The sequence below is a fragment of the Cetorhinus maximus genome, chromosome 14 (genome assembly GCF_964194155.1).
Source record: "Cetorhinus maximus chromosome 14, sCetMax3.hap1.1, whole genome shotgun sequence".
Taxonomy (NCBI): Eukaryota; Metazoa; Chordata; class Chondrichthyes; order Lamniformes; family Cetorhinidae; genus Cetorhinus; species Cetorhinus maximus.
In genome coordinates, this window is record NC_135892.1 from 99,348,132 (window position 1) to 99,360,560 (window position 12,429).

Sequence of the window (12,429 nt, forward strand, 5' to 3'; positions counted from 1 at the left end):
AAACATTCACTCCCTTTACCACTGAGTAAAACAATCAAGTCAGAGGGAGTACAGCTGCATTAAGTTTCAAGGGAGTAAGGCAAGGCTGGATGGTCTCTACTTTAATGCCAGGAGTATTATAGGTAAAACAGATGCGTTAAGGGTGAGGATTGACACGTGGAATTGTGATATAGTAGCCATCACTGAGACGTGGTTGAGGGAGAGGCAGGATTGTCAGCTCAACATTCTGGGATATAGAATCTTCAGGCAAGACAGGGGAGGGGGTAAAAGAGGAGGAGGCATTGTATTATTAGTTAAGGAGTCAGTTACTGCAGTAAGGAGAGATTGATATCTTGGAGGGGGCATCGAATGAAGCTTTGTGGGTAGAGTTTAGGAATAAAAATGGGGCAGCCACATTGTTAGGTGTTTATTATAGACCCCCAGATAGTCAGCGGGAAATTGAGGAGCAAATATGTGCGCAATTTGCGGACGTGTGTAAAATCAATAACAATAGGGTAATTATATTAGACGATTTCAACTTTCCCAACATTAACTGGGATAGACATAGTATTAAGGGCTTGGATGGAGTGGATTTCTTGAAATATGTACAGGAGAACTTTTTAGGTCAATATGTAGAGGGTCCAACAAGGGACAATGCAGTGCTGGACCTAATTCTGGGGAATGAAACCAGACAGGTGGCTGAGGTGGTGGTGGGGGAGCATTTTAGTGATAGCGGCCACAACATGGTACAATTTAAGCTTGTTATGGACAAAGAAATAGACAAGTTGCAAAAAAAATGTTTTGGACTGGGGGAGAGCGGATTTTAGTAAAATAAGGCAGGATCTGGCCAAGGGAGACTGGGAACAGCTACTTGTGGAGAAATCTACAGAGGAGCAGTGGGGGGCGTTCAAAGAGGAAATGGGGAGGGTACAGGCTCAACATGTTCCCTCTAGGGTGATAGGAAGGAGTATCAAGCCCAGAGAACCATGGATGACCAGAGATATTCAGGATACGATGAGAAGGAAAAGAGAGGCTTTTAGCAGGTACAAGGGAAGCAAATCAGCGGAGGCATTAGTGGAGTACAGAAAGTGCAGGGTGGAGCTTACGAAAGCAATTAGGAGAGCAAAGAGGGGATATGAGAAAGCTCTGGCTGGTAAAAGTAAGGAAAATCCCAAGATATTCTATAAGTATATCAATGGGAAGAGGATAACCAGGGAAAGAGTAGGGCCCATTAGGGACCAAGAGGGCAATCTATGGGTGGAGCCAGAGGACATCGGTAGAGTGTTGAACGAATATTTCACAACCAAGAGAATGAGAATGAAGGTATGGAACTTGGGGAGAGAGACTGTGAGGTTCTTGAGCAAATTGATATAGGGAGTGACAAGGTATTGGAGGTGTTGGCAGGCTTAAAAGTGGACAAATCTCCAGGCCCGGTTGATTTGTGTCCCAGACTGCTGAGGGAGGCAAGGGAGGAGATCGCAGGAGCTCTGACCCAAATTTGCAATTCCTCTCTGGCCATGGGGGAGATGCCAGTGGACTGGAGAACAGCTAATGTGGTTCCACTATTTAAGAAGGGTTGTAGATAAGCCAGGGAACTACAGGCCAGTGAGTCTCACGTTAGTAGTAGGGAAACTATTGGAGAAAATTCTGAAGGAGAGAGTCTATTTCCACTTGGAGAGGCAAGGTTTGATCAGGGATAGTCAGCATGGCTTTGTCAGAGGGAGGTCATGCCTAACAAATTGAATTTTTTGAGGAGGTGACCAGGTGTGTAGATGAGGGTAGCGCAGTTGATGTAGTTTATATGGATTTCAGCAAAGCCTTTGACAAGGTCCCACGTGGGAGACTTATAAAAAAGGCAAATGCACATGGGATACAGGGTAATTTGATAAGGTGGATTCAAAGTTGGCTTAGTTGTAGGAGACAGAGGGTGATGACAGAAGGATGCTTTAGTGACTGGAAGCCCGTGTCCAGTGAAATAATAACCCTATTATTCGCCATTTATATAAACGACATAGATGACTATGTGGGGGGTAGGATTAGTAAGTTTGCGGATGACACGAAGATTGGCCGGGTGGTTAACAGTGAGTTTGAGTGTCTTGGGCTACAGGAAGATATATACAGGATGGTCAAATGGGCAGATAAGTGGCAGATGGAATTTAACCCTGAAAAGTGTGAGGTGATACACTTTGGAAGGAGTAATTTGACAAGGAAGTATTCAATGAACGGCATGACACTAGGAAGTTCTGAGGAACAAAGGGACCTTGGCGTGTGTGTCCATAGATCTCTGAAGGCGGAGGGGCATGTTAGTGGGGTGGTGAAAAAGGCATATGGGACACTTGCCTTTATCAATTGAGGCATAGATTACAAAAGTAGGGAGGTCATGTTGGTGTTGTATAGAACCTTGGTGATGCCACAGCTGGAGTACTGTCTGCAGTTCTGGTCTCCACATTATAGGAAGGATGTGATTGCACTGGAGGGGGTGCAGAGGAGATTCACCAGGATGTTGCCTGCAATGAGTCATTTATGAAGAGAAGTTGGATAGACTTAGGTTGTTTTCTTTAGAGCAGAGAAGACTGAGGTGCAACCTGATTGAGGTGTACAAGATTATGAGGGGATGGACAGGGTGGATAAGGAGCAGCTGCTCCCCTTAGTTGAAGGGTCAGTCACGAGGGGACATAAGTTCAAGGTGAGAGGCAGGAGGTTTAGGGGTGATGTGAGGAAAAACTTTTTTACCCAGAGGGTAGTGACAGCCTGGAATGCGCTGTCTGGGAGGATGGTGGAGGCGGGTTGCCTCACATCCTTTAAAAAGTACCTGGATGAGCACTTGGCACGTCATAACATTCAAGGCTATGGGCCAAGTGTTGGTAAATGGGATTAGGTAGGTAGGTCAGGTATTTTTCACTTGTCGGTGCAGACATGATTGGCCGAAGGGCCTCTTCTGCACTGTGAGCTTCTGTGACGCACAGTAGCAGCAGTGTGTACCATCTACAAGATGCACTGCAGGAATTCACCAAGGCTCATTCGACAGCACCTTCCAAACCCACGACCACTACCATCTAGAAGGACAAGGGCAGCAGACAGATGGGAACACCACCACCTGGAAGTTCCCTCCAAGCCACTCACCACCCTGACTTGGAAATATATTGCCGTTCCTTCACTGTCGCTGGGTCAAGATCCTGGAACTCCCTTCCTAACTGCGCTGTGAGTGTACCTACATCACATGGACTGCAGCGGTTCAAGAAGGCAGCACAACACCACCTTCTCAAGGGCAACTAGGGATGGGCAATAAATGCTGGCCTAGCCAGCGAAACCCACATCCCGTGAATGAATAAAAAATAAATTAACAGGACTAGCTTTTTATTTCTGATTTATCAATTAATTGATTTTCAATTCTGCCAGCTGCTCTGGTATGATTTGATGGCGCCTCTGACTTACTAGCTCAACATTACCACTATGCCATCTGCCCAAAACTGGCCAGTGGGAGCAGCAGGTGGCCTGTGGGTGGGAATATAGTGTTGGAGAGGTACAATGGGCCACTGTTAGGGGCTAAACGAGAGGTCCTTGGCGCAGTAAGTTGCTGGGAAAGCCTTGCGATAGAGAACATAACATAAGAAATAGGAACAGGAATAGACCATTCGGCCCCTCGAGACTGCTCCGCCATTCAGTAAGATCATGGCTAATGATATTGTGTTTCGATTTCCACATTCCCACCTAACCCCGATAACCTTTGATTCCCTTGCCTAACAAGAACCTATCCACCTCTGCCTTAAAACTATTCAATGACTCCACCACCTTTCGAGGCAGGGAGTTCCAAAGTGTCTCAACCCTCAGAGAGAAAAAATTTCTCCTCATCTCTGTCCTAAAAGGGCGACCCCTAATTTTAAAACAGTGCCCCCTAGCTCTGGACTCACCCACAAGAGGAAACATCCTTTCGACGTCTACCTTGTCAAGGCCATTCAGGATCTAGTATACTTCAATCAAATCACACCTCAGCCTTCTAAACTCCAGTGGAAACAAGCCCAGTCTGTCCAACCTTTCCTCAATAAGACAACCCACTCATTCCAGCTGTCAATCTAATAAACCTCTGAACCGCCTCCAAAGCATTTACATCCTTCCTTAAATAAGGAGACCAAAACTGCACGCAGTATTTGAGGTACGGACTCACCAATGCCCTGTACAACTGAAGAATAACATCCTTACTTTTATGTTCAACCCCTCTCGTAATAAAGGATAGCATTCCATTAGCCTTCGAATTACTTGCTCTACCTGCATAATAAAAAGGCAGTGGAAAGCCCAGAGCAGGGGAGGTGTAAATTTTTCTTTTAGGCTTAGAAGACCCCAAGCTCCACAACAAGTTGAATTCTCTAACGCCTTTAATGTAGCGAAATGTCCTAAGGCACTTCGCAGGGGTGTAATCAGACAAAAATTGACACCATGTCAAATAAGGAGAAATTATGACGAATGATTAAAAATTTGGTCAGTGAGATAGGTTTTAAGAAGGGTCCTAAAGGACATGCTGCCCGACAGCACAGTGGCTTTGCAGGGGGTTAAGGGGTGGGGAAATAGCATTAGGCATTGCCAGAATACATGTGAAACCTAACACTATACCTTTGGATGATGGCGCCACACCAAGGGGCAGCGTGTAGGTGAGAAATATGAGGGGATCTCCAGAGGTAATGGTGCTAGGATGTGAAGAGAAAGACTTCGGAAGATTCTCTAGTTACGATTGTTACAAAAGTGGTGCCAGCCAAGGGTGGTCCCATCCAGTTGGACAACGGAGAAGAGGTGTGTGGAGAATGGTGTAGTCAACATGTCAAAAGGCTGTAGACAGGTCGAGGCAGATGAGTAGGGATGATGCACCACAGAGGTAGCATCAGCACTTTCGAGGATTTGGGAGAGGGAAGAGAGACTGGAGATGAGCCAATTGTTTACAAGGCAAGAGGGGTCAAGGGTGGGATCTTTGAGCAGAGGGTTAATAACAGCAGATTTGAAAGGGCTCGGGGCTGAGGAGAGGAAACTGTTTACAATATCAGGTGACTAGAATCAAGATGACCCAGCAGAGAAAAGTTGCAGCAAGTTGGTGGTCACTGTAAGGAGTCAGCAGAAAAATGACTAAAAAGACATATTTTTGGACATTTTCTGGCCTGACTGCTCCTCTTTTGTTAGCTTGACGAAAAAGCCACAATGGCTTCCCCACGGTTAAGATGGCAGCCTGGTTTCAATTATATAATTAGAGCCTGATTTGCACATATGCATATTTAAAAAAAAAAACAACCTCACTGATTTCCGGTGGACGTCCATCTCCCCTGCTCAGAAGAGCAGGATACAATCGAGGCCTATGGGGTTGGTAGGTACGTCCCATGGGTGATTTAAATTTCCCGCCTGTCTGGTCTGTGCTGGATGGGAAGGGTTAAAATTGCCCCAAGACTCTTTTAAATAACTACATTTGTTATTTTTTCACTGGAGCCCTTGAAACTTTACAAAGCAGCTGGAAGGTTCCAGTCTTTTTTACAGATGTGTTCTGTAGTCGTTGTGGAACGCTTCTGTGTAATGCATCATAAATTTCCTGACATCCCCCGCCCTCAAGAATTTTTGGAGTTTCAGAGAAGTGTATTGCTCTAATACTGACATGGATGCTACGATAGACTTTACATCTCTTTGGTGTCTTAGACTTTGTGTGTTGCTGGTAAACTATTCACTCTGATGCCGCAGAAAGCACCTTGTAGGTTCTTGTTCTGAACGTCTGTGAATCGCTGCATTGTTTTTGAGATGCTGTTTCAATCCATGCCATGTTGCACGTTTATTAAGGAGCTGTCCATTCAGAGGCACAGCTGGAGAACAGTAGGAATGCACTGTGTTGCTATGCCAGGCTGAATAGGATACAGTGTGCATGGGCATATGTCCTTATAGTGTGAGTTTTCTGTTATTCAGTCACTTGTCCACATCAGTGTGATTTGGAACAACATAAATTAGCTACAGCAATCAGCGATGTTCTCCAGTTCTTTACCGAGTCCCCTGCAATGTTCTACCCTGTTCTGATAGCTTTGATCATGAAAATCAATAAGCACCTTTGCCAAAAAAAAAAGTAGCCTTATCTGTCCCCAGTATCTTCTGACTTGGTGGTCTCCAGTTTTCTGTGATTGGATGTTTATAAGTTTATATATAAGATTGGATGTTTATATGTTTATATATCCATTATAATGGATAATGAACAATGATAAATCTTGGTGAACTCCTTTGTTAACACAAATTTTGATAAATTGCTAAGTAAACTCGATACTCAAAAGCGCAACACACACCTTAAATGTTACTCAATGTTGCCTTCCACTGGAATCCAGTCAGGTGGAAGTGAGGTTGTGGCGCAGTGAACATGTTGCTGGTAGTATAATTTAACATAACCCCTCTGATGATAATGTGTGCTTGTAACAAAGGACCTCCTTAATAAGATCTGTGCACAGTGGGATGTGGGGGTGTGTTATTTATTGAAAGAAAACAATTAGTTTTGTGTTTCTACCATGGTCACTCTTTAAATTGCTGGACATCAGGAGTTGATTGTACCCTATTGCCTTGCATGATGTGTGATCACTGGAGAGCAGCCAATGGCCGTGCACCAGTTCTTGCTTTAAAAAAAGTCTATTCCATGTAATGCGTCTGGAATTTACGTTTAGAGACTCTCATTAAACAGAACACCATAGAAATGAATAGGAGGAAAATGGGACAAAAACACGCCAAGCTAGATTTTACAGGGATCTGATTTTCACGTTACTGTACTTCAGACATTTTTATAATTTTATGGGTTTTTTTTCTAATCTTATTTTTAAAAAATCAAAACAGTTTCAAGTACTCCAAGGCAACAGTCTAGAAGGTAAGTTATAAGCAGGTTAAATGCTGGTTGACAAAGACAAAACTGGTATCATCATTAATAGTAATAACCAGATATCCATTACTAATAAGTCCCAGATAACTAAGCAACCTAAGGGACAGAAGTGCAGTCAACACCAAGGCCAGTAGGATATGGACAGAAAAATACTTGTCCATGTAAGTAAGCAAACCTCTCTGATGCATTGAAGTGTCCAGTAAAATTGGGGAAGAAGGCAGACAAGAGAAACTTGCATTTACATGGTGCCTTTAGTGTTGCAAAACATCCCGAGGCATTTAACAAGAATGATATCAGTGTAAACATGTTTGACAGTGAAGGAGTAATCAAGACGGATGACCGAAAACTTGGCAAAAGAGGTCGGTTTTAAGGAGCATCTTAGAAGAGATGCGAGTAGAGAGAGACGGAGAGGTTTAGACAAGGAATTCCAGAGCCATGGCAGCTGAAAGCAAGGCCTCCAATGGTGGAGAGTTTAAAATCAGGGATGGACAAGGAGGCCAGAATTGGAAGAGCGCAGAGATCATCGAGGCTTGTAGGCCTAGAGGAGGTTACAGAGAAAGGGAGGGGTTGAGGGCATGGTGCGGTTTAAAAACGAGATGTTGATTTTAACATTGAGCTATTGTCAGCTATTGCGAGTATGAGTCAGCAAGCACAGGGGTGATGGGTGAACGAGAATTGAAGCAGAGTTCTGCATGAGCTCAAGTTTATGTAGGGCTGAAGATGGGAGGCCAGCCAGGAGAACATAGGATAATCAAGTACAGGGATAGCAAAGGCATGGATGAGAGGGAAGTTAGTAGGACACTAAATTAGGCAAACTTTAGGTTATGATGTGTAGAAATACGCATCTAATGAAAACTTAGAGCAGACCTGTCTTTGACCCATGCAGAACAGAAAGATCCCAGGCATATGATCCCTTTTCAGATCTCAGCAGGGTAGTGCTTTGAGACATTATAGTTGGCGCCATCTTCCCAGATTTAATGAAGAGAAATATAGACCCGTGTTCCCACTCAGAATTTTGTAAAGGAGAATTCTGAGAGTTCCCAGGGCTGATGTCGAGGCTTGAGAAGTGGGAAGAAAGATAGAAGCCCTCAAAATAGGAGAGAATTAGCAGGTTTTGGAAGGTTGACCATGTGCTTGGGTGATTGGGTTCCAGATAATGACACAGGAGGGGGCAGCTCAGAGTCCCAGAAACCTGCTCGTAAATTAGAGGGTGTTCAAGTCTAGGGTCACAAGACCATGCAAACCTAAGCGTTCCCAATTATGAAGAATTCTCAATTGTGAAAAACTAGGATGTGAAGTGTCTATTGGTAAAGAGGAACAGAATGAGCTTAGAGGGGATCAGGAAAGATGTGAGGAATTTGTCAAAGGCAGCTATCAGGGTGGTCCTAAACTGAAGGTATTTAAATTACTGGTCTTCTGTGTTAGGTGCTGGTGTGCTTGTTGCATTAACTGGAAGGAATAAGTAACAATTATAGAACATTCAGAGACTCTTCAGATACACCTCCCCCCCCCGCTTTTAGAGAAGCTAACCAAAAAGCTTCCTGACAATGTTGACAGCTGCATTGTACTTCCTGATGATATCCCTTAGGACCAACTGCCTAGGGTTATGTCAAGCCCCATACATTTTGTATTTGCCCTAAGTTCTTATGTTACTGGCTGTCAAATTTTGCTCTATAAAACTCCTGTTAACTGTCTTGGGGATGTTTTATTACATTAAAAGTGCTATTTAAGTACTAGTTATTGTTGTATTGAAATCCTTCTCAGGAGCTAAAATTGAGCCGATGAATGTCACAAATAATGTACAGTAAATAACTCAGTGATGCAATATTGTCCTTCTTGCCAACAGAACCTTGAACTGAGTGATGACACTTTGCTGAATTCAATTAAACTGGCAGAGCCTGAGGAACACACTGCGCCAGACCTATGTGCAGAGGAGCTTGCTGTAGTTCTTGCTATCTGGTGAGCATTTTCAGGCACGCAGATAGACCCATATTTTGTGATAGCACGTTGGACTGCATGTTACTTTCGCACCGTTTCAGCATAGAAATAAGAAACCAGATCGACTAAAACTCTGCGTTTCTCTATTCCCATCGAAACTGAGAACGGCAAACCCTGGAAACCCCGAGGCAATGCCGAGTGAGCTGACCTGAGCCAAAGCAGCTCACCGGACAATTGGCGGGATTATTAATTTGTAGGTGCTGATGTGAGGATTCAATATGACATCTTAGCATCTTGGATTATAGCTGGTGGATAAATGACCTGCCTGATGCGCTTCGGGGCTGTTCAGGCCAAAAGACCTCAGGCCTGACCCTGATACCTTACTGAGTAAGCTGGTTTGGACCAAAGCAGCCCATTGGGGTTGCTACAACTGTTCTCGGCATCCTAAGTTAGCAAGCAAGTACAGTAAATCAGCCAGGGCTCTACCTCTTTGTTTGATCAGTTTGCAGCAATTCCTGCTCTGTGTGCCTGTGCATAAATCTTTGTTGGATGAAGACAGGACCAGACTTGGAACAGTGCTGTCCATGGTTAAATAACCTGCCAGTGCTCACTGTGAAGGCTACCCAAAAATTGAAAAAACACAAAGTGTGTTTTAGTAATGTTGAAACAGTGCACTGCAAAGTGAAGTAAGGCCATTTATAATTTATGCAAAACAAAATTGAGTGAAAGCTGAGAGTTTATAGATTGAACAAAGAATTTCATGGAAATCCAAGGGGAGAAAGTGTATTGCAAGGAGGAATTCGGGTAATAGCATAAGCTGTGAGCTTTCTACCAGGGATTTGAAGTCATCCAATCCTCAAGATGGAAATTATGGGCTGTAATCCTCTGCCAGTTGCATTGTGCCTAGTTGCCTTGCTCCCCCAATGCCCTCTAGTCCTTCTGTGCTCTTCCTTCACTCTCCTCCCCTGATCCTGCATTGATAGTAGAATCTTCAGTTGCATTCTGAACTTTGTCTTTAAAACTCACCACTCCTCTCTGCCTTCTGAACACAACTCTTTCCCCAGTTCTTTGGCCTCCACTCCTAATTTTCCTACAAACACTCAGCGTTCTTTCACTTCCTGTTCAGCACTGTGGGAAATTTTTCTACATTAAAATCACTATATCATATTATATGGATTTAAAACATGTCTCTAGCTATTGGGTAGTGATGCAGAATGGCTCAAAAGCTACTAGTCTATTTGGTTCTGTCAGATGCTGAATAATTAAAGATTTTTCATCCTTGACGTAATAATGTGGATAATTTGTTTTCATAAGCCTGCAGAAATTCTACCTAAGCACCTCTTGCAGTGTCTCCTTGACCTTCATGCTGCAGCGTATTACCTCCAAATTATAATACCCTAAACCACTAGCTTACTGTCAGTATAACCCAACAAGAGAGGCATTTTATTATTGACTAAACTAAATCATAAAACACTGAAAGACACTGTTGACAGCCTGAAATGAATAATGCCTGGTGTTCGGTCAAGGAAGATTTGTGTTCATTTAGTGCCTTAACAGAAATATCTCAAAGCACTTCATGTACAATTAATTACTCTGAACTTATGTGATCCTTGTGTATACAAACACAGCAGCCATTGTAAGTACAGTAATATCTGATAAATGGCAGATCAGTTAATCTCTTTTTGGTGGTGCTGGTTGAGAGGGGGATGTTGGCCAGTACGCAAGATGGAAGTTGCTATTGTCCTTTAAACAATGCAATAGGGTGATTATCCTGAACCACCAGAATAGGTAGACTAGACCTTAGTTTAGCCCCACATCTGGAAGATGTCACCACTTGCCATGCAGCGCTCCATCAGAGTGTCAGCCCATGTACTGTTTTCAAACTCTGCAGTGTGTCAGCCCATATATTGGAGCAATGCTTGAACTCAAATCTTCTGACTAGGAGACAAGAATAGTGTCAATTGTGCCAAGTTGACATATATTGTGAACAATAATAAACATGTCAGGATTTGGGTGGTGACCATGTTTACTGTTTTCTCCGTTGGTTTGAATGGCATTGATGTCCAAACAGGTGGTTAACAATTTAATGACTCCTATCTTCTTACTCATTCTACAGGATTGGCCAAGTTATTAGTTAACTATCCTAATATTTCCTCCTTTGGCTCAGTGTCAACTGTTGCCTGATTATTCTGCTTGAGGTGCCTTGGGGCATTATACTATGTTGAAAGTGCTATATAAATGCAAGTTATTGATAATGTTAAAGTATCAATTGTGGAATAACCCAGATTTGGTGTGATCCATCAGGATGTGAGTACAATAAAAATAGAAAATGCTGGAAAAACTCAGCAGGTCTGACAGCATCTGTGGAGAGAAAAAAACAAAGTTAATGTTTTGAGTTCTTATGATCCATCTTCAGAGCTGAAGAGAAGTGGAAATGTGATGAAATTTATACTGTTTAAGGGGGGTGGGGTAGGTGGAGCTGGATAGAATTCTGGCCAGCGATACGTGGGGACAAAGGAGGGATTGACAAAGATGTCATGAACAAGAGGACAAAGGGATTGTTAATGGTAGTGGTTAGTGCTAATAGTGGCGTAAAGGTAAGAAAGTACAATGTGATTATAGCAGAACAAGGATAGCATTGTGTGAAAGAACATCATGGAACAAGTGAAAAGGATAGAAAATGGGAAAAGAGGGGACAAAAATGCGGATGAATGAATAAAAATTAAACAAGTGGGTAAAAAATGAATGTAGAAGAAAGAGGATGAAAAAGGGCTTAGAATGGAGGAGCGAGTTCGTGGTCTGCAGTTGTTGAACTCCGTGTTAAGTCCAGAAGGCTGTAAGGTGCTTAATCGGAAGCTGAGGTACCGTTCCTCCAGTTTGCGTTGGGCTTCACTGGAACATTGCAGCAGGCCAAGGACGGACATGTGGACAAGATGGTGTGTTAAAATGGCAAGTGACCGGAAGGCCTGGGTCATGCTTGCGGACAGACCGGAGGTGTTTCGCAAAGCGGTCACCCAGTCTGCGTTTGGTCTCCCCGATGTAGAGGAGACCACATTGGGAGCAGCAGATGCAGTAGACCAAATTGAAGGAGGTGCAAGTGAAGCGCTGCTTCACCTGAAAGGAGTGTTTGGGCCCTTGGATGGTGAGGAGGTAAAGGGGCAGGTGTTGCACCTCCTGCAATTGCATGAGAAGGTGCATTGGGAAGGGGTTGAGGTGTTGGGGGTGATGGAGGAGTGGACCAGGGTGTCCCGGAGGGAACGGTCCCTACGGAATGCTGACGGGGGTGTCAGGAGAAGATGTGTTTGGTGGTGGCATCATGCTGGAGTTGGCGGAAATGGCGGAGGATGAACCTTTGAATGTGGAGGCTGGTGGGGTGAAAAGTGAGGACAAAGGGGACCCTATCGTGGTTCTGGGAGGAAGGAGAAGATGTGAGGGCAGAGGCGCTGGAGATGGGTCGGACACGGCTGAGGACCATGTCGACCACAGTGGGGATAAACCTCAGTTAAGGAAGAAGGAAGATATAGACGTGGATGTGAGTGCAGCTTGTTGGCTACTTTAATAAAAAGAACCAACACAATTCTGATCAGATCATCACCAAACAGAATAAGACAAGAGGTAGGGAGTGTAATATTAAT

General features: G+C 43.8%; 1 protein-coding gene across 1 annotated transcript in view; it reads left to right on the plus strand.

The window, feature by feature from the left end:
• ttc27 (tetratricopeptide repeat domain 27) overlaps positions 1 to 12,429 on the plus strand; it is a 180,423-nt gene that overhangs the window by 27,082 nt on the left and 140,912 nt on the right. The window contains exon 8 of the mRNA XM_078556370.1: positions 8,703 to 8,815. Within this exon, the coding sequence (XP_078412496.1) occupies positions 8,703 to 8,815 (113 nt within the window). The remainder of the gene's footprint in view (positions 1 to 8,702; positions 8,816 to 12,429) is intronic.